The following is a 23443-nucleotide window of genomic DNA, read 5'->3' as shown; positions in this document are numbered from 1 at the left end:
CAGCAAAATATTAATGACAGCATACACCGTTCCACTTTGCCCTGTCCCCTTAAAGCATCAAATTCGACAACCGTGGGCTCGATCCTCAATCCTATGCTGACAGCATTACCGCTAATCATACTGTCATCAAACTCTACAAAGATTGTTTGGGGGAGCTCACGGGGCTCAAGTTCGTTTCCGGCGTAGCACAGACCACGTGATTTTTCTGAGTATATAATTTAATTTTTGTTCTGGTTTTGTTCCATCGTGATTTTGTATTATACTAGAAAATATTTCGTTTGAATTTTTAAAATTGGACGATTGTTTGCAGAGATAATAGATCACTTTGTTCAACCTCCCAAAAAATACCCCAGGGGCACCCCATTTGTTACCAGTTGATGGTGATGATTTGTCTAACCTCCCTTCCCCGAGGTACTCGCATTACATCACCACTCTAGCCTCACACCCAGTCCCCATGCTCATTATTATTAAACAGAAATCGTTTAAATTTAATATTATTTTACTTGACGTAAATTTAATTCTATTATTTTTGTAATATTATTCATTCGATTGATTTGAATCACTCAGTTCAAAGCCAGCTAACATATTGATAGAGACTCACAGTTCACAGTACATTAATTCAATTCATTAAAGCTTGTGCTTCAGCTGGCAAATTTCAACTACTATAGTTTTGTCCCATGTTGAGTATATGTCATAGAGTAGTAGGACAGATTAATTGTTAATTTGTGTAGTTTTTTCTCTGCATTAACTGTCATATTTGAGTTTGTTGAATTTTAAATTCTTTTTTTTAGTATCTGTTTTGTAAAGTTAGTTGTGACTTAATGATAATTCTAATGTTAGTAATGAGGCTTTAGTAATGGTATCTGATTTTATGGAATTTATTGTAGTGCGTTAGTAAATAGATGAGTGTATTAATGAGTTTAGTTAATGAAAAAAATTTGATTAAAAGGTAGTTTGAACACTTTTTTGTGTTGAGTCTACAAGCAATAGCTAATTCTTTAAAGTGGTATTTTTTACCATTTTTTTTACTAAAGTATACATCCAAAGTATACTACTTAGTATAAATACATTATATTATTTTCTTCAGAATATTCAACTTTTTTTTCTAGATTTTTAAAAATCTATCCTCCATTTTAATTGAAATAAAACCGTTTCAAAATTATTTTTGAAAACCATTACAAAATGGTATAAGCTTGAAAAAATAACACCCTTACCACTTAAAAATAATAATTGCATATTTGTTATATTTACATGTTACACTCAAATTTGAAGTATCATCAAAATTATTAAATCGGACTAAAATGTGGCCGCCGGAAATATTTTTAAGTTTAGTTTGGGTTTTAATTATCATTACACCAGAATATATTGTCAGTGAATTTTTTCAACATTTTTGTTAAAAATAAGTTAATGAACATAGAAACCTATCAACTTTTTAATCACCAGTCTTTTAATTACTGCTTAGAACTAACTAAATGTAAATTATTAAAAAAAAAAATTAATATATTTATATTATTTTACAGTGAGTTCGAAAAGTTGCTGTGCACTAATTCTGGAAGTGTAACGATGAAACTTTTTTAATTATTACTTTGTATCTTTATTTCACTATTATAGAAACTGATATTACAATAACTGGAAAAGTTTATAAAAGGTGTTGAAAATTACCTTCTCCAACATCAATACAACACTGCGCAGTTTTCAATTTTTTTTCAAACACTTTAACCAGCTGATGTACTGGAATTTCTCTTATGTGTGCCAATATTTTGGTTTTTAATTCATCAGTCATGCATAGTCTGTTGCGATACACTGTTGGTTTTACTGCCCAAATAGAAATTAATATGGGAGAGTCAGATCGGACAATCATGCAGACCACAAATCCCTTGAAATCATTTGTTCACCAAAGACATTTCGTAAAAAAGTCATTGACCTGTTAGCTATATGCACTGTGGCGCCATCTTTTTGGAACCAACTGTGATTGATTTTCACTTCTGTTAACTGATTAATGAAGTTTGTTAAAACAGCTCAATAATGTTTACTAATAACTATACAGTATTAAAAAAGATTGGACCCACAATGTGCGTTCTACTCGCACCAACCCAGACTCCAATTTTTACTTCATGTAAAGATTGTTCATATTATTCATTGGTATTAGTTGTCGATCACAGTCGTGTATTTTGTGAATTAATAATATTCAATATTATTAATTCAGATGAAACCATGCTTCATCTGTAAAAAAAACGTGTCAAGAGTATCTACTGAATTTCGATCAATAAAACATTTTAACAGTTGACAATAATTTAGTCTTTTGGCGTGGTCTTTAATGTTTCAGTTCTTGAACACCCACTTGTACAAAAAAAGTTTAGTTCTTTTCTTACAGCTTTATGTGTAGCAAGTCCGATATCTTCCTGCTGTACTAACTTATGCATTGACTTTGATAGTTTTTCAGCCATACCATCCAAAATATCAAGCAGCTTTTGTTAGTTTAATTTAGGTTGTCTTACACTTCGATCAGTGTCTTCAACAGAGCCTGTTGCTCAAAAATTTTCAATAAGAATTCAAACTGCATTGCATTGAGGAACAGGATATTTAGAAACTTTTAAGAAAACTTGTGCTTCACTAAATCAGTATACTTGTCAACTTCATGAAAGAAAATTTTTAATGAGAAAGATGCATTCCTCTACCAAAAGAACCATTATGTTTCTCGCAAATATTGATTCCAATAAACAAAACAATATGAAATGAAATGAAGCATGTTCAGTCATAACTCAACAACTGATTTCTTGGTTTATTATTAAGTGTAATTCCCAGCGAACCCAGAGGGGAACCAACCTAACACCGAAAGAGTAGAATGCATCACGTAATTCTAAAGCATACTGCATGCACAGCGACTCCAAACACACTGTACATTAAAATTACAAAATTATTATATAAAATTACAGCAACACAATATAAATTAAAGCATAAGTAAACTTGGAAATAAAATATGTATATGCAAGTGAATAGAAAAGTAAACTGAAAGCATATGTGAATAGTGTACAACAATTGTACATCAGTGGAAATTAGTAAACATATGTTGCTGGATTTTGTTTATATTTGAAGATGATTTTATATCAGTAGTACAAAATATAATATTGTAAGTATGTGCATAGAAAGAAAATCACAAATTCTCTTGAAAAAGTATGCGTAACATCATCTCAGAACTCACCTTTCTGTGGCACTAAAGCTTATCAAAAAAATTAATGGCAGCATTAATTTGAAGTATAATGGTTGAAAAAACTGCATTTAAAATAAACAATTTAATGTTGTTTTTTTTAAATGTGTCTTTTCATGTTATGTCAATATTTTGTTAGGTTTAAGGATTATTACAGAACTAGCAATTTAATCACTTATAATGTAATTTTTGAATTAGGTCTTGATGAAGATCGAAGAGCTTCTGAAATATTAAAAGATATTGAATCAATGCGAATAACAGCAAGTTTTAAAGATAAAGAAGGTGAACGTATTACTACTGATCTACTGCTTTTGTCTCATTACTCACCATTAAATCATCATGTTAAAGTATCAACATCTACTGTCAATGCTAAGGTATACATTTTAAGTTATTGTATGAGATTATATCAATAAAATTCAAATTTAGTGTTTCATGTTAATAAATATTGAAAATATTATCCTACAAAATTTAATCCAATTTAAATTAAAAAAATGAAATTTATTGTATTTTTTATTAAATGTGACAATGACATTTCAGCTGATTTCTTAAACTGGGTTGTTCTGTCAGTAACTTTTTATACTTTGAATTATACATGCTTTATTGTATAGTGTTTTAACTTACTGTAACATAATATATTTTATTAACAAAAATACCTCTACAACCTTAAAACACTAAAGCTGAAGTTAATCATGTGAGATAACTTTGTACAGATTATTCATAACCAGTCATCATTTTATCTGACTTGTGTAAGATAATTTTTTTAGTTTCCCTAGAAGTAGCTAGTATTATTCTGTGTGTTTGCATGCTCATACATACATTCATTCATTAATTCATTCATTCAACTCATGGCCAATATTTCACTAAAAAAAAAAAATAATTATAATTTGGTACAATTTTGTTACATTACATGTAATGATTAAACTGACTCAGCCTGTTACAAAAGTATCAGTACTAGAAAAATTATATTATTGTAGGTTTTTATAGCTTAATGTAATACATTAACAATTTATTCAGTTGTAATAATAATAATATTGTTTAGAGAAAAACTTTTTCTCATTAAAGTGATATATAGTGACCAGAAGTTATCATACTATTATCACAGGGTGTAATTATAGATTAATTCTAATGTGGATGTTTTTTTTTCAAGTTAGGTTGTCAGCAATTCATTATTGATCACTGAATTTGAATAGCATCAACAATCACATTAAAAAGACTATCACAAATAGTTGTAGTACTTAGATGTGGTATTTGTATTGGAGTCATGAACAGCAATACAAAGAAAAAATAATGAAGCGAGAGGGTGAAATGTGTTCTAACAATGGTTTAGTAAATTTCCATCCTGACAAGCAAACTTACTATATTGAGAAAAATATCTTTCAATTATGATATACTTCAAATAGATTACGTAAAAAAAATTTCAACATTTGTGTGTCGTAAAGAACTGTGTAAAGAAGAAAAGTTGTGTGAAGAACCGTACATAACGAATTGTGTGAAACTGTAGAAGACGCGTTCTGCACTTTTACTACTGAAAAGTTCCAATGCATATCACAGAGGATATGGAAATACTTAAATTTGTGTTTGTAACATAATGGTAGGAAGTAAAAAATCATGGATGTATAAATCGTTTAAAATAATTGTAATAAGATAACATTAAATAAGTTAATTACTGATTTGTAAAGCCTTTTCTTAACATCTGGGGGTTTATTAATTTTTTAGTATTTAAACAGGCAAAGTAATTTTAAGTTATATACTTAAAATAAAAACAAATACCTAATATGTGAATATTTAGATTTAAAAGTTATTAAAAACAATAGTTTGTTCTAAAAAGATAGTTAAATGCCAATTTTTTCATGCTAAAAAGTTATTAGGGAGATTTGCCATGCGGCATGTGTCCCAGTTTGTACAGGAGGGATGTCGTACCTCCTGTCTGATTGGCATTGACAGCTTAGCAGATAGGAACATAATCAAACCAAACACAACATAACCAAACTACGTTAAACATAGTCTATTGTTAACTAATGCAATAAATCATAGTTCATGTCTGTGGTTACCGCTGAAAATACACATAGTGTGAAAACCTAGAAAAATATCTGATAATGTGTTACCTGAAATATTTGTTCACTACCCAAATAAAATACAAAACTTTAAACTATTCTTACTTGTTCACTAGCACACTCTCCCTAACGTGTGAGAATATTTCACTATATTCTAGAGGTAACTACAAGAACTAGAGAGGGTGCACAGTCTATCTTGTATGCAGCAACACTCCCAGATTTACTATATCGTTTGATGAAATTTGATTTTGACAAGATTTTTTTTGGTCCTAATTCATAACTAAAAGAAATTGCAAAAATTTACTAAATTTTGTGTAGTGTAGTAGTATAATATTTCTTCATTTTTACAAGCATTTTAAATACACGCTACTTGTAACAAACTTTATTAGTTAGCATAATTTTTGTCAATTGTAATTTTGAAAAACATAGTTACATGTTCTAATAAAAGTTATCTTCTCATAACTAATGGTAGGCCTATGTATATTGTAAAAGATGAAATTACCATTTATCTTTTAACATTTTTAAAATTTTTATTACAAATCAAAAAACTATTACTCAGAAAAGAAAAAAAATCCAATGTAAATGTATAGAAACTTTTTTTGTTTGGGAAATTATTTTATAATTTCGGTAAATTATAACCATAAAAGACCGCCTAACGTTGCTCTGACAGAATTTTAAACCATACGTTTTAAAAACCATTGAATAATATCCAAGAACAAATGAAAAATTATATGTCAAAAAGCAGTGAAACAGGTGGGTTGCTTAACTGTGAAGTCATTTATTTGCTGCTTGCTGATGACACATACATGGTGTCATTGCATATTATCAAGGTTCCAGTAATACTTTAAAAAAACTAGTTATTATGCTAGTGTTATATACTGAAATAATCTATTTTTTTAAAAATCAGCAGTGCAGGTAAGTAAAGAAATGAAATTCAGCAGTGAATATATTAAAACACTGCCTGTTTCTTTTAACTGCTTTAACCACTAGAGTATTCTTTTATTTGTTGGCGCAGCACTGCCATATTCACATTGATAATTGCGCTGAACTGTGATAACCGATCTTGTTTCAATAAACCAAATCACACAGTCAACTTTCTGCTGAGTGTTGTCATGACTGACAGTTTGACTGCCTACTGGATAAACAGTGAAGGTAACATAGTGATGCCAACCACGACAAATATCTGCAGTGAAAAACCTAATAATATAATGAACATTAATATGGAAACCACATGCTTTTAATCAATTCCATTATTTCATTACAATTTTTCTAACCAAGGAGTTCTTTTATAAACACTCTATATAAATAATTTATAAGTTAGTTTTATATATAAAAAATAAATAAATTTATTTTTTCTTTCCATTTTCCATAAAACATGTACAACTTTTACAGTTTTACCGAATCTATTTACAGTTTACTTATAAAGCTTGCAAAATTTTTTAATTAACTATATTCAGAAGTAGGAGTTTTATTATTTAAAAAAACTTGCTGATTAAAGTAGAGAATTTCATTGAATAATGTTAGTAAGTGTTATTTTTACTTGTATTACATTAAATGTTTTTTCAGGTCGGTGAATATATAATATTTCACGTTCAGAGTAACTTCTTCATGGAATCATTTAATTATCTTATAATGTCAAAAGGTATCATACTTCTTTCGGGTCAGGAAAATATGCAAAATACAATAAGAACATTTGCAATCCCACTTAGTGCTGATATGGCTCCTGTTGCTACAATTGTTGTATATAATATTGAACGATTTGGTGAAGTGGTTGCAGACAGTCTTACATTTCCTGTAAATGGTATCTCAAGAAATAATGTAAGTTAATTTTTACTTTTGAATAAGGTAATGTATGATTGTCATGTAAGTGCTTTTGTTGAAAGAATATATTAAAATTAACAAGACACAAAAATATTAGTTTTAAGAGTTAATGTATTAGTTTTGAAGTATTGTGATTAACTGAAACCCAATAACCAAAGTACACTTGCTATGTAATTATAAATATCAGTAGCTTTATTATTATATGAGTTTGAACCAGAAACGTATGCAATCCAAAGGAAATAATAGCAGCTGATTGATATTGGTAATTTTTCATGTAGCCAGCAGATTAATTTTATATGAAATAATATTAATTTTATGTTATGTAGATTTCTAGATCATAATCTTATATTACTTTCATTTCCCATTACTAATTTATCACATTCACATCAAATAATAATAGTATAATTAACTGAATTGTGAATATGGCTACTGCTTAAATAATTTATACTTTTAATTTCCAGGCACCTAGAATTGTTCCTCATCTTTTTTTTATAAAGACAATAATATTAAATAATTGTATTATCATATCCTGATTTTTGTCATTTTTAAAAACCATTTATATTATTCATTATCATCAATAAGTAAAAACTGATGAGGATTTAACTAGTCAATTTTTTAAAACAAATAAAAAAATTTTGAATTTTCTAATAAATTTTTTTTTCTGTAAAGATTTTTAAATATTGTTTTAACCACTTAGAGAGTTTAAAGAGAGTTTGTCAAATAATTTGAGAGAGCTGACAAAGTATATATTTATAATTATTGCTTGTGGTAATGTTATAGAAAGAAATTTAATTGTGTGTGTATGTGTGTCATAATTTGAAATCAAATGAAAGTATATTACAAAAGGACAGTGAAAATTTTTTTACTGAATTAATAATTAGTAATGAAATGTAGATAATTCACAGAAGTACTTTTTGTGTGCTTCAGACTTATTTTATAGGAAGTATGTCTAAAGAGATTTCAGCAGCAAAATTTTAATTACATTTTATTTTCATTATTTAGTATGTTATGTGTTTTTTAATCTGTTGCATTCCTTAAAATCATATAATTATATATTTTCCTTCTTACTTATCCTTAAAAGTACTGTAATGGTTTCCCTTTTACACTCATCTATTACTTATATAAATTCTTTAATGCATATCAATTCTATGTTTGTAACTTATCACTTTTCCACTTAAATTATCTCTTATAAACCAGTATAAATTTATAACATACTATTGATAATATTGATCCTTCTTACCGACATGTAAGTATGAAGTAATTTAGTAGTAGCAAGTAGTGGTGCATTAATTCATTTGAATAGCCTCTCTTGTTCTCAAAGTTAATGATAATTATCATTTTTATTACTTCATTAGATATCTCTTTAGTTTATAAAGTAGAAGTATGTTTAATTCACTGTTTCTATTTTTTATTCATTGATATTCATCACTGTTATGCGTGTAGTTTTACCTTATCAGTAATGCTTCAAATGAAGTTTGTTGTTCAGTAACATTAACATAATTTTCTTTAATCGGTATTGAAATCTATAGATTAAATTAAAGTTTATTTGAATTATATTAGAGTTAATCCATATTCAGAAGGTACAAAGGTGAGCAATAGCATTTGGTAAATAACTTATGTATTTACCAACAAGATCAGTTTTCACTCATTATCATTACGTTATTCATGTATAAAAAAATTTGCTTATTGATTTCAGTTATTTATTGATGATTGCTACATGCATTTTTAATCTCTATCACATTATGTGTGACCATCCTTGGAAGGAAAGCAATAACCAATTTTATGAATCATATATACTCAGACTATTAATAGCAAGGGGTTATTAGCAAACTAATTATGTTTTAGATGTATTTTTTTAATATTACTTTTAAAACTCTTAAAAACTCTGTTTTATATGTTTAGTTTTTATCGATATTAATCTTATTGTTATGTTCAGTTTACAGTTTTTATTAATAATCGCAAGGCTCGTACTGGAGAACGTGTAGAAGTAGCAATTTATGGTGAACCTGGTATTTATGTTGGTTTATCTGGAATTGATAGAGCGTTTTACAGTATGCAGGCTGGAAATGAATTGACTTATGCAAGGGTAAAAATATTCATGCAATCTATTATATTTAGTGTTTCTATTTTTCATATTAAGTGTAAGGCTTCTGATAAAAAAAATTTGTGATGTACATATTTGAATATGTGTTTTTCTTTAGAAAAAACACAAATAGTAAGTTTTATGTAGCATAGAAAAATAAAAATTAGGATTAAAATTGATTGGTGTTTTGTCAAGAAACTTATTTTACAGTTTTGGTACTAATGTCCATGTTTTGATGTAAAGTTGCTAAGCATACAGTTACTATGTAATAATTGTAAAAATTAAATGTAGTGAAAAATCTTAAATGACCAAAAGGATCACTTCCACTAGTTGTTTATCCTTTCAAATCTTGAATAAACCATTTTGTTGAAAAGCAACTATTTTTGCAGAATAAGATCTTAAGTACTAACATAAGAACAATTGACACTCGTCAATTGTTATTGGTTAAAAATAAAAATCTTTGTCAGATGTATTTTCCAGCTCCAGGTTGGATCTGCTTGAGACATAAGCTCCTCCACCTCTCCATACACTTACCCTGTCACTGTCTCCTTTCATTCTGCACTCTTTCATCTTGTTAGCCACCTTTCAAATTATTTAGCCTTGTTGCATTTCTCTTTCTGTTTTTTCCTTTTCTCTTTTGTGCTTACCTGACATTTAAAACTTTCCACTTTTAGTAATTGTTCTCCAAAAATCACTACACATGCTGATTTATCTCATTTTACAGTTGTGATTACCATCTCTCACTTTATACTAAATTTGGCCCAATATTGGTTCATTATTTCTAAATAGAAATAGGTTCACTCATCTGTCCCTGAAAATTTTCTATATTTTCCGCACAATCAGATCCTTTGCTAACACATTGTCTTCTCTGACCTTTTTTACTACCTTCATTACCACATTATAACAAAGGTGAGAGCCCACATTTATGTTTCAAGTCATTCCTCCTTTTACCCATCCAGATCAGTGTACTTTGCTAAGATCGTAAGTAATATTACGAGGGTCATTCAAACATAAACCGAAACTTTTTTATATAGCATTATTGATATTAGATAAAATTGCAAATAAATTGTTATTTTTCTAAGCAGTTTCCTTCAACAGAAATACATTTTCTCCATCTGACAGGTATCTTCCTGATCCCCTCATGAAAAAAATGAGATCGCTGTCCCAACAAGTTCTGCAGGTAATGCTCGACTGTGACATCATCTTTGAATTTTTCCCCTCCTTAAGTTGCTTTCAGTAAACCAAGCATGTTGAAATCACACAATGACAAAATTGAACCGTATGGTGGGGTTCAAGAGGTGTCCAATGAATTTTAGCAAGTCTGAGCTGCTGTATGCAGCTACGCATTGTCATGGAGAAGGAGGATGTTATGAATCAGTGGCCACCATCTTTTATTGCAATAAGCATTCCTGATGTATCCAGTCAGTTGGCAGTAGTATGCCTCATTTACTGTCCTTTGTTCATGCAGGAAATCAATCGGCTGTACACCTTTTGAGCTCCCTAAAACACAGTTGCCAGAACTTTTCCAGATGACAAGTGTTTCTCGGCCTTGATCAGTGGCTCCTTCCAACTTTTCCTCCATTCCACTCTTGCTTTTCAGGGTGTAGTGGTGGACCCATGTTTCATCACAGATCACAATTTGTTCTCCTTCCTCAAAGCGATTCAGAAGTCACTGACAGATGTCTTTCTGCACATTTCTCTGAACCTGAGTGAGGAGGTGGGACCCACCTCACCTATACAGCTGTATCCAAGAGGGTCTGACAAACCCTTCAGGTTGGTCTAATGGTGAACTCATCATCGCAAATCAGCTGATTTCGAAGTTGAGAGTTCTAAGATTCAAATTTTAATAGACAATTACTTTTATTCAGATTTGAATACTAGATTGTGGATACTGGTGTTTTTTGGTGGTTGGGTTTCAATTAACCACACATCTCAGGAATGGTTGATCTGAGACTGTATAAGACTACACTTCATTTACATTCATACATATCATCCTCTTTCTTCCTCTGAAGTAATACCTTATGGTGGTTCCAGTGGCTAAACAGAAAAAGAAAAGAAAAGAGGGTCTCACAACATTGTTATGCTTTCTCAACATTTTTGGTTGCCTCTGATTCAATTTCAGTGACGGTTATGTGGCAGTCACCTTCCACAAATATGAACAGTCTGAATGTTATCGTTTATGCTGGTTCATATATGCATTTGTAACTTCCGTTCTCCACTGCATCACACTCACTTCAAATTTTTTGGCTCAATCAAATACTTGAAGTTTTGACAGAACAGTATCTCCAAACTGTGTCTGGAGTGCAAAGTCAAAATTTTATTGGATTTGACACCTTCATTGGTGAGAATCGAATTATAATTTATTGCACAATGAACAATGGTACAACCTGTTCAGACAGTCTGCTACTGACGTAAGATTGTGACCTTCGGGTGTGGCTGGCCAATTGTTTCCCTCTATACACATCCAACCAACTACCTTCAGCACATTCAATGCTCTTCCTCAGTCTGCGTGGTAAAATTCTGGTTTATATTTGAATGACCCTTATATATTTAAATATTATTATGTTACATTTTTCATTTTCAGTTATAGTTTGTAAGGATTACTTAGCTCATAAAATTGCAAGCATTTTTTTGTAACAGAAGCAGATTCCTCATATATCTGTTTCACCCTTTTTATATGGGTCAGACTCAGACAGATGATGCAATCATCATCTGTAAGAGGACACCTTCCTCATGCAGGAGATTTATAGTTAGAAGCCCAGTTAAATAGGTTATTTTTTTAGTGTTGGCAGCTTCTTAATGCTGTCTGCAGCCATCATACTGTTGAGTTCTAATTAATGACACATTCTGGCTTGGTGATTGCAGAATGCTGCTGCCTTCAGACCCCAAATCAAGAATGCGGCACTAGGTATTTGGAAACTTCCAGAATATCATATAAATGATCAAAAACTCTTTAAAATTCTCTTTTTCGCACCTCTGTTCTTGAACACATTTCATACTTTTCCTTTGCATACAGTTCAACTTATTGTTTCTTTGTATTCATGAAGGTTTGTCAGCTGATCTTTTCTGTTCTTGTAATGACTTATAGTAGTATTGAAAATGTAAAGCCACGAGTCAGTTTTTTTCAAACTACTTGAAGCCATCATTTAGGTCAAGGATATATCTGATCTTTCTGGCTTAATTCTTGCCATAAGTCTGAGATCCCTTCCAGTCTTGTCTGAATTATTTTTTTTTAATATGAAGGCAACTTCCCAGAATATCATAAACTCCTTTTTACAATAAATTTTCTTTATTGAATACAGAGAAAGATACAGGTTTTCCCAGTTCTCTAAACTTCTCATTATATACTAAACTTATCATTCAATACTGCACGAGCTTCCTTATTTGTCCATTAGTTTTCATCTCTTTTTTCAGCTTATCAACTTTCACTGTTTTTTCTTTCATTCTGTTTTTTACTCCTCCACTTCAGCTCAAGTTAAATTTTTCCTCTGTAAGTTGCAACCCTAGTTTTCTCCTCCTTGATGAAGACGCTCTTCAGATTTTTCTCCTCTACTGTATAATTTCATCTGTATCCACTATCTGTACATTTTCCTTTCCCTTTCCTCTTTTTTCTCTAACCATTTTATATAAAATTTTCCTATTTCTGTCACTAGTATCTTCCATCATATCTCTCAGCTGTTTACTTGCAAAGGTAAAATAAGAAATAAAGGTCTGTCTCTAAGGAAATATTCATTGTAATCAGACTTTTAATTGTTGTATCTTTTAGGTTTAGCAAAACACTGGTTTAAATATAAATATTTAAATAAAACAAATTTCTTAGATATCTTTTATTATTGTCATATTTGTAGGTTCTGCAGAGTATGTCTGTATTTGATGAAGAAACAAACGGAACATTCCGTCACACGTGGTTATCTCCTGAAGGCAATCCTGATGAATACGTTCATTTTCCTTCATCCACATTTGGAATTGATGCTAATAGAACTTTTGAGTATGTATCTATGTAATATTTATAGTACGCTATGCTTTTTAGAAACTTCTTCAGATAATCATTGTGATTTCTAAATTCTTTGTCTCATTTATAGTATTGATTTTCTTAACTTTTAATTTTCTGTAAATAATATCGTAATCTTTTTGTTAGTAGCAAATGTTCAAACTAAAACCAGCGCCATCTTTATTCAAGTCACATTGTACACTTCTTTTAATTACAATAACAGGAATTTTACTTAATATCAGATAAATAGATTTATTTATACAACAGCAAGAAAAGGCTGATGCCTAATAATAGTCTCTATATTAATGACAATGAAGTGCATGAAGATTGCCTGACTGAGATTCAAACCCAAACCAAAACATTTGCTTTTCTTCCTTATCTTAGTCAAAGCATTGAGCACTTGTTATTGTTATAACCATTGGTCTAATATTTGGTGATATCTTCCTCCACCAAATCTCTCAATTGTTTGGCATCAAGCTCTTGAAGTGAAATTTCTCAAATTATTAAATCCTTTTTTGAAGAGATAATTGGACATTTAATTGTTTTGTCATACCTGTCTTCTGTTAAGTGGACATTTTCACAACTTTTTCTGGTGGTGTTAAAAAGGTTTACAAGCAATCAGTAGACCTGCCAATGAAATGCGGTCAGAAGAAATCGCAATAGTAGAATAGAATTAGCATATTTTGTAAATTAGTGCTTTTCTGTTATAAGTATTGTCAAAGAACAACATAAAATAATCATACCTAACTAATTTTCATACTGAAATTAGAAAAAAAAAACTGGTGTTTCTTTGTGTAGATAAAATTTTGCACTTAATAACCTCACTGGTACTATATAATCATGTGTTTGTTCCTTTCAATGACTTCTGATGTTTTTCTTATGACAGAAAAAAGATTCAATAGAAACTAGATATGAAAAGTGCTAAAATTCAACCGACTTGTTCAAAGAGTATTGTAGAAAAAGTAGGAAGTAACTTGGTAACAGATATATAACTGTTATAATAATTTTAAAGAAGGCACTAAATGTGACTGCCCGAGTTAAACTCAGGTTTCAATAATACTTTCTTCTTGAAGTTTATCTTGTTTCTCATGGTTAAGATTGAAGTGGTACTTAACATTAATCCACCATTTTAATGTTTAAGTTTTATTTTGTCATACATCTTTAACTGTTCAAATCTGTATTTCCATAATTACATTTTTTAAATTAATGAAGACCAAGTGTTTTAGAATTAGCTGCAAGTCAGGATATATAATACATGTTTTGGATAAAGTCATGTGGGAAGCTACTCTTCTTTCATGAAGCACTCATATTACCTCTATATTTAATAAGATTAGCTCTAAGTTTTTCCTGAATAAATAAGAAATGTTTATATAATAGCTCATTAATGGTAATTAATAAATACTATTTTACTAAAATTAAATTACTGCAAATAACCACATAATAAAATATTTAAAAAGATAATAAAATAAGCAATCTGTGTGGAATTTTTAAAATTAAATGTAATGATTTTTATAATATTCGTATAAGAAAAACAAAGAGATTCATTAAAACTAGATTTCTTGAACATATAGAGGTTACAGAAATAATAAATTAGGTTTATCTAATATGGTAGACCATCTAATAAATAATAAATGTTCTGTTTCTGATATTTACACAAATTTAGAAATATCAGAAATTAATAAATATGGTATAAAATTAAATATATTAAAAAAATATTAATATAAATACAAATAAAATTTCAATCTGATAAACCATCAGACAGTGTTTGAAGGAGATGATTTTATAAAAAAACTGCAACATATAGCAGCACTCATTAAATTAATAAGCGATTTTTATTATGTTAGTATTTTTATTTTTAAATTTTTATTATGCAATAACAAAATTATCTCAATCATGATTGATATGGTGTATCCTTCAAAAGTACTTTCATGAAAAATTAAGGTAAAATATGTCTTCTCTCTCAATATTCTGCATTAGGTGGTTTATTTAATATAATTTAAATGCTATTTCTTATTATAAAAAACAGAGATAAACATTAAAAATAAAGAAACACGACTGCCGAATAAAAAAAATTGCTGACAAACATTGTTCTTTTGTTCTGGTTTGGTTCATCATGATTTCGTATCAACTAGCAAATAACCCATTTGAATTTTGACGATTGGAAGATTGGTTGTGAAGATATAACAGCGTTTGTGAATAATTGTGATATGTTAGAATGAAGAGTGTACCTGATGCATGCAAAATGTAGCCTGTAACCTACCAACAAATACCCTGTTTGAATTTGAAAATCAGACGATTGTTTGCAGAGGTATTATAAGAGCATCCCATTGCAACTCTCAGAACAGAGCCCAAGGGGTACCCCATTTGTTACCAGTTGATAGTGATGATTGGTCTAGTCTTGCATGATGTGCCTGCATTACCTCACCATTCTAGCTTCATATGCAGTCCCCGTGGGAAGCCCATTATTATTAAACAGATTTTTTAAATTTATTTAATATTATTTTATGTAAATTTAATTCCATTATTTTTGTAATTTTATTCATTCGTTTGATTTGAATTATTCAATTCAAACCCAGCTAACACAGTGATAGAGGCTTACAGTTCATTAATTAATTCATTAAAGTTTGTGCTTCAACTGGCAAATCTCCACTACTACATATATTTTTATAAATATAGATACATGTATATGGTATATATACATATTTATATAACCTATGACACTTCCAGAAACATAAGGATTCCAATGTGGGGATCATTCATCTAAATCGGTTCATCCATTGAGCTGCTACGGTGGAACAAACATACATACATTCACCCTAAATAAAATTTTGGTATATAGCAGATCAATCATGGCTCACCAGGCTGCTGCACATGGCTCCCTTCACAACTCTCCTGCTAGGAGCAGTCCATTGTCAATCAATTTCTAAGAGTAGATTATTTATATACATAATTTATATGTGTATTTTTATTTATTTATTATTATTATTATTTATTAATTTTATTAGTAAAAGAAAGGGATTATTAGTTGATATTTAGCAGTAAAAAAAAAGGATTCTTAATTAGCAGCAGAGACTCATTGGTGTGCATTCAGCCAGTCCATCACATGGTCTTCTCTGCACTGATAGCAGCAGCTGGATGGACAACTAACACAACCTCACACGAATACACACAACCCAACTCCCTACTATCAGTACAGCTAGTGTTAACATTATATTTCTATTAAAAAATTATTAAATTCTATATCTACTCACCCTTGAGCCTATTTTAAATATAAAAATGTTTAGAAAAATGTTCTCTACACACTAATATTTCTTTTCTTAAAATATTTCTGTAAAATACTTAATATTTTCACAAACATGAAGATATGAATGCGTTGAGGGTCCAGAGGGTAAAGTCCCCTCGCTAGGTGGTCGGGTAAGAGAAGCAAGCCTGACCGGCTAAAATATATAATTAAGAAGAAGCAACAGCAACAAATGAAAGAAAGACAAAAGAACATGCTTACATGATCGAATATACTGACCATCAAAAAATCATAAGATTTTCTTCTTAAATGTTTATAAACAGTAAATAACAGTAATATTAGTTATAAAATAAATTAATAAATTTTACTTTTGTTTTAATTCATTCAGTCAATATCATAGCATATTATACCTCAATAATTTCTTATTGCATATATTATGTCAATGATTTAAACTAATTTTATTTTAAATGTGATTCTAAATTTGTGAGTTGTTAAACTTTCCTTTTGGAATGTTACCAGAAGTAATTAGATAAGATCTGTTTAGTTAAACCTGTGCCTGTGTGGGTAGTTAATAAAAATTTGAAGAATTTTAGTGTGTTTTTTAAAGGTTTAATAAACCTAAGTTTCTAATAGTCTGTGTAAAGATTTGAAGTAGCTTGGAGAGCTGCATCAAACCAGTCAAATGACTGAAGACAAAAAAACTTATCAAGTTTCACAAGCGAAAACAGTTAGATCTAATAAATAATTAAACCTAACATTTACTAAATGAAATAAGTATTTTTTTTTTGAAAACACATTTTTTCATCAAGAAAAAATAATACATATAAATATCATGAGGTACATCCATCAAAGACAAGTCACTTAAAAATATTTACAACTGTATTTCTTGTAAATATGTATTTAAAATTTGCTTACATAGAAAAATAACGTAAAGCAGCTACATTTTTCGTGTGGCTATCAGCATAAATATAAATGATAAACAGTTACATCCTGCTATAATAATAATAATAATTTGAATTGTATTAATAAAATAATACCAAAAAATTAATTAATAATATATGAATATCAGATCTATTACAGTTTATAATTTATGCAGTATATTATGTAATTTCACATTCCATTCTGTCATATTATTTATAATTATTAATGTCTCAAAAGGCTTATGCTGGATTTCTGCCAGCAGCAATTTGATGCATAAATGATGCAAATAAGAGAAAGCTTTAAGTATCAAAAAAGGATTTGGTTTTATCATACTCTGATTATGTAAGTATTGTATTTTCAAAAATATCTGAAAAGCATATAATTTTGTTTATGATTAATGAATTCTTGTCTGATTACCCAGGTTCGCAGGGTTGATTGTTTTTACAGATGTGGAAGTTACACGTAGAATGGAACTTTGTAATAGATCGCAAGGTTTTGAAGAATGCCTTAATGGACGTTGTTACAGAATTGAAAAAAGATGTGATGGTCGTTTAGACTGTGAGGATGGCACTGATGAAGCTAATTGTAAGCTTTTAATTATTTTTTTTATAAATAATTTCTTTTAATTTATATTCTACTTTTTTTTTAATTTTTAGATGATAAATTATTTTTAAACAGCTATTAATATAAACAAATAGTTTATAACTGTTATTTATACGAGGTGCTACCCAAAAGTTCGGGGAATTTTACCATAAAAATAAAATAGTGTACCATAACTTATAATTTCCACTGTCTCCTTCAAAGTAATCCCCTTGGGCATTGATACAGTGATCCCAGAGTTTTTCCCATGATTTCATGCATCCCTGGAAGTCTGCAGGTGTAAGAGTTCGAAGCACGTTCTGTCTTTCTTCCTGATTCTCCTCAATTGTGTTAAAACGACGGCCTTTCAATTGAAATTATTTTCAGAAAGAGAAAAAAGTCGCACGGGGCAAGGTCAGGCGAATAGAGTGGGTGGGGAATCACTACCGTCTTTTTGGAAGCCAAGAAATTCCGAACGGCTAGTGATGTGTGTGCGGGCACGTTGTCATGGTGCAGAACCCAGCTGTTGTTACCTCACAGATCTGAACGTTTCGCCTAATGCTTTCATGTAACTGCTTCAAAACTTCACAATAGAACATCCCATTGACAGTTTGACCAAGAGGAACAAATTCCTTATGAATAATGCCTTTGATGTCTTAAAAAAACAATCATCATGGACTTCACATTGCTGCGAACTTGGCGTACTTTTTTTGGCCGCGGTGAACTTTGCGACTTCCACTGTGTCGATTGCTGCTTAGTTTGAGGGTCATACCTGTGCACCATGTCTCATCACCAGTTATGATGTTGGAGATAAAGTTAGGGTCATCTCTTGCTGAATTTTTCAATTCACTCCAGACAGCTGTGCGATTTTGTTTCTAGTCGCTGTTCAACAGTCTTGGTACGACTTTTGCAGCAATGCATCTCATGTTCAAATTGTCCGACAAGATGCGTTGCACAGACCCATATGACATTTGTACGACTGCACAAACATCATGGATTGTTTGTCTACGATCTGCAACAATAGCCTCTCGCACTTTTGCGATGTTTCCGGTGTTGCGCTTGTTGATGGTGTTCCTGAACGCTCATCGTCATCGACTGTCGTTCGTCCATCTTTGAATCGTTTGTACCACAAAAAAGTTTTACTTTTATTCATAGCATTGTCACCAAATGCTTCCACAAGCATGCGATGGGTTTCTGCACCAGTTTTTTTAAGCATGAAGCAAAATTTGATGCAGGTTCTTTGCTCTTTAAAAACTGCCATTTAGAACTTCGCTGAAGCGGTAAAACACAACGTTACACAACCGTACGAAAGTCAACAATCCAGCATCTCACCGTCACAGCTGTTTGAACACTGATTCACAAAGTGTACTGTTAGCCACATCTAACGGCAGCAGGTCATACCAGCAACGGTTCATGCGCGAAATTCAAATTCCCCGAACGTTTGGATAGCACCTCGGATTTTTAGATATTGACATGCTATAATTTTTATTTTTATGTAATAGTCGTATTTTATCACTTAAATTTATTTGGATGTGATGAATTGTGCTTGAATGTTGTTTTTTTTACCCAAGAGAACCATGATAATTAATGCTTATTAAATCATTTGTTTCTAGTGTTAAATTCAGTTAAAAAAGACTAGTAAGTTTTGTTTTCAGGTCCTTATTTCAACCATACAGAATTAATACTCTTCAGAAAGTTTCGTTTCAATAGAATTCAGCGACAGTATGAAAACGTATGGCTTTGGAGAGATATTAACATTGGTCCTCATGGGCGGTACATATTTGAAATGGATGTACCTGAACGACCTGTTCATTGGGTAGTTTCAGCTTTTAGCATGAGTCCCCGGATTGGTTTTGGAATGCTACCTAAACCTCTTGAGGTATGTTTAACTGATTTATTGTTAATTTACTGTCAGTTTATTTATGAATATTTATCTCTGTTTGATTATAGTAATAAGAATTCAGATGTAGCCCACTGTAATGAACGTTCATTATATACTCTATGTAGAATAGTATTACATAAAATAGGTATTTATTTTCTTATGTAATTTTTATAATGATGTGTCTGGTAATAACTGACACCAAATATTTTTTAGTTTTTGAATGCATTATAAATAGTCACATTTTCATGTACGTTGTTTTTCATGATTATATGTTAATGAAAGCGCAAAAACCTTAAAACTTTTTCTTAAAGTTACTAATTATTTTTTGTAATGTTAATAGATTTTAGAATTATCCTGTATTTATGGTCGATTTAAAATGTTCTTGTTTTTCTCATATAATGTAAGAGTATTGTTAGTTCAATGCTAATGTATAAGCATGTTGCTGCTTACATATATTCCTTTTTTGTTAGATCAGTTGAGTTTTCTATACATAATGAACTAAGTCCTTAAATCTGACCTTGTTATTTTAAGATTAATTGGCTGTGGATAAACTTGTTTGAAAACTTATATATATTTATATATTTTTTTTTTAATGTAAAAAACTATTTTTGAAAAAGTAACCCAGTTTAGTATTGTAATTGTTACAGTCTTCAACTTCAAAATTTAATTAATTAAAACTGTTTCTACATGTTCTGTTAAAATAGCTTTTTAATAACCTTTAGCAGTTGATATACATATTTACATTTCTTAATAAGAATTTAGATTTATAGCCATTTGTGTTTTTGTTTCTTTGCTTTACACAGTATGTGGGAGTTTTACCATTTTTTATGAATGTGGAAATGCCTAAAGTGAGTCATCAAGGTGAACAAGTAGGAATTCGTGTATCTGTGTTCAATTATTTGACTACAAATATCGAAGCTATTGTTGTACTACAAGGATCTGACAGCTACAAATTTGTACATGTTGAAATGAATGGAATAGTAAGTAAATAATTGATTTTTTGTGTTTCTTGTTAGGGATATTAATTGCTTTAAAAATATTATCCTGTGTGAAGTCCATGATGTACATGTTTTGATAATAGTCTTAAGAAGGCTGCATTGTATTTAAAATAATCAAACTATATAATGAATATTCATAAAAAGGGTACATTAATTTGTTGCTTTACACTGCCTGCCTCAGTCTTTCTTATGGATGTGATACATATGAAACATCTAACATTTGAGTGGCGCTAGTTGGAGTTTCTTTCTCTAAGAGTAGTGAGATTCATTTTGTAGCCATTATTTTTGGTGAACAGATTGAAGGTAACACTTTAGTGCTGAATATATACTGCTTTTGATGGGTTTGGCATGTTGACATGTGATAATATATTTGACTCTGGAGAATACAGAAAAATTTTACTCTTAGCTTCCTTAGTAGCTGGCTTGATCTGCTATTATTATTATTATTATTTGGGAGAATGGTGTCATATTAGGTCACCTACAACTTATTAAGTTGTGCTACCTAACTTTTGTACAATACTTAATTAATTATTGACAATAAGAACAACATAGTATGAATGAAAAATTGACGTTTTTATAACATTTTTATTACAATTCCAATAAAATCATTTTGCTATGGTTTTTAAATATGTTTGTTTCTGCTCAAAATTTTAATTTTGAAATTTTGTTTATTTTTCTATTTGTTCTGAATTAAAAGTTAGATTTTTTCTTAATTGAAAACATAGGTTATCTGTTGATGTTTTTATTAAATTACTGATTTGGATATATTTCAGTAATTTTGGTTGTTTGAAATCTTAGTTCATATAGTTAATATATTATGACATGGTGACTTTCAAAGGAGTCATATATTTAATAAAATTCTCTACTCCGCACTAACGTAATATTGCGTTATGTATAAATTGTAATTTTTTTCTAATTTACTTGAATTTTCATAATTAGATTTATTAATAATTTATTATGGATGTATATAAAATAATCTTATTTTCTAATTGTGCATGAAACAAATACAAGCAGTGTCAGCCTATGTCCATATTTGGGTACTGTTTGATGAAGGAAGCTTCTGTTATTTAATTTAAACTTACATTTTTCACATTGTTTTAATAAATTATTAGTTATGATCTGAGAGACTAGACAGATTACAAAAGACTGACTTCCATTTTTTTAATGTTAAAAACAGTAAAACTTCTGATTATAATTCTTTCTGATCTTTCTCACGTGTCTCACTTTTGTTTATATTTACCTATATGTTTATATTAATTAAAATTTGTTTTGTATTGTTAGTCTCTCACGTACAAACTTTCACTTTTTGTATTATTAGTCATTCTATTACAAATTCTAAGTAATAATATTAAGTATGATATTATTAATAATAAATATATTATATATTATTAAAAAAATAGTTGGACAGATGTGTGGGGTATATGCTAAAGCTTAAAAATGTAATCTGAAAAGACATGGTTTAATTAAATTTACTGACTAATATGATGAATTTAGTACTATCTATACTATTTATGTCTCTAGAACTATATAGAGTAGTTATATCTTTTGGATTTCATTATTTCTTATTTATGTATTTTGATTGTTTAGGTTCGTTCTTATAATCCTAGAACATCTTTTGGGGACCATCAATTTTTTATATACATTAAAGCGCAAAGTGCTGAAATTGTCTACGTTCCTATAGTTCCTATTAGGCTTGGTGATATACCAGTTACAATTGCTGCATCTTCATTGATTGGAAAGGATAGTATTACACGTGTTCTTCATGTTCTGGTAAGTATAACAAAGCGTTTTTCAATAATTGATCATATACTTGTCATCGAAAAATGTAAGACCAATATTCTTTTCTGAGCTTCTTACCACAAAAGTTTTTTGCTACACTCATGAAATATAAATGTATGTAATACCTATTTTGTTAATAGTAAATAGTTTTTTGTGGTTGAAGGGAAATGAAGAATTTCATCTCGCTTATATATTTGTAATTAAATATTGAATCACTACCTTTTCTATGTAAAAAAATTACTTTTTAGGTGTATCTGGAAAAGATTTAACAAAATCATAACAACCATTTAAAAAATTATTTAAGGTTTAGGTTTAACATAAATTTTATTACATTTCAGTATTTTTTTTTTGTTACTTTTTTGCAATTGTTAGTATGTACTGCAATTTCTTTGATTATATTTTTAGATAGTAAACAAATTTGATCTATAACAAAGATTAGCTGTAAGATTATGCTTCTTTTTTTGGGGGAAAAATTGTTTGCGTGACTTATTATTTTTTTTTCAATTTTTGTTAATAATTACAATATGATTGCTTTCAGTATAACTTTCTTAATTACTTCTGTTATAAATTTTTCTTAATTTTTTTATATTTTAGGCTGATGGGCTTCCTCAATATCGTCATCAGTCTATATTGTTGGATTTGAGTAATCGTGCATATTTCTTCCAATATATGCATGTTAATATCACTGAAACACCAATTATACCATATGAAGAAGATCGTTATTATGTATTTGGATCAAATAAAGCATATATATCAGTTGTTGGTGATGTTGTAGGACCAATATTTCCAACAATGCCAGTTAATGCAACATCACTTCTAGATTTACCTATGGTAAGTTTTCTTTTTGTTATTAAATTCTATTATGAAAATATTATTACAGAAATGT

General features: G+C 29.6%; 1 protein-coding gene across 1 annotated transcript in view; it reads left to right on the top strand.

Moving 5' to 3' along the window:
• The window catches only part of Mcr (macroglobulin complement-related), a 202568-nt gene that overhangs the window by 141728 nt on the left and 37397 nt on the right, over nt 1-23443 (top strand). Inside the window, exons 11-19 of the mRNA XM_075360413.1 lie at nt 3407-3582; nt 6829-7080; nt 9020-9169; nt 13015-13154; nt 17741-17904; nt 19554-19777; nt 20584-20760; nt 22366-22548; nt 23152-23388. Of these exons, the coding sequence (XP_075216528.1) occupies nt 3407-3582; nt 6829-7080; nt 9020-9169; nt 13015-13154; nt 17741-17904; nt 19554-19777; nt 20584-20760; nt 22366-22548; nt 23152-23388 (1703 nt within the window). The remainder of the gene's footprint in view (nt 1-3406; nt 3583-6828; nt 7081-9019; nt 9170-13014; nt 13155-17740; nt 17905-19553; nt 19778-20583; nt 20761-22365; nt 22549-23151; nt 23389-23443) is intronic.

This window comes from Lycorma delicatula, chromosome 3 (assembly GCF_047948215.1).
Source record: "Lycorma delicatula isolate Av1 chromosome 3, ASM4794821v1, whole genome shotgun sequence".
Classification (NCBI taxonomy): domain Eukaryota; kingdom Metazoa; phylum Arthropoda; class Insecta; order Hemiptera; family Fulgoridae; genus Lycorma; species Lycorma delicatula.
The sequence above is the reverse complement of the archived record's forward strand: the minus strand, read 5'-3'. Positions and strand labels throughout refer to the sequence as shown.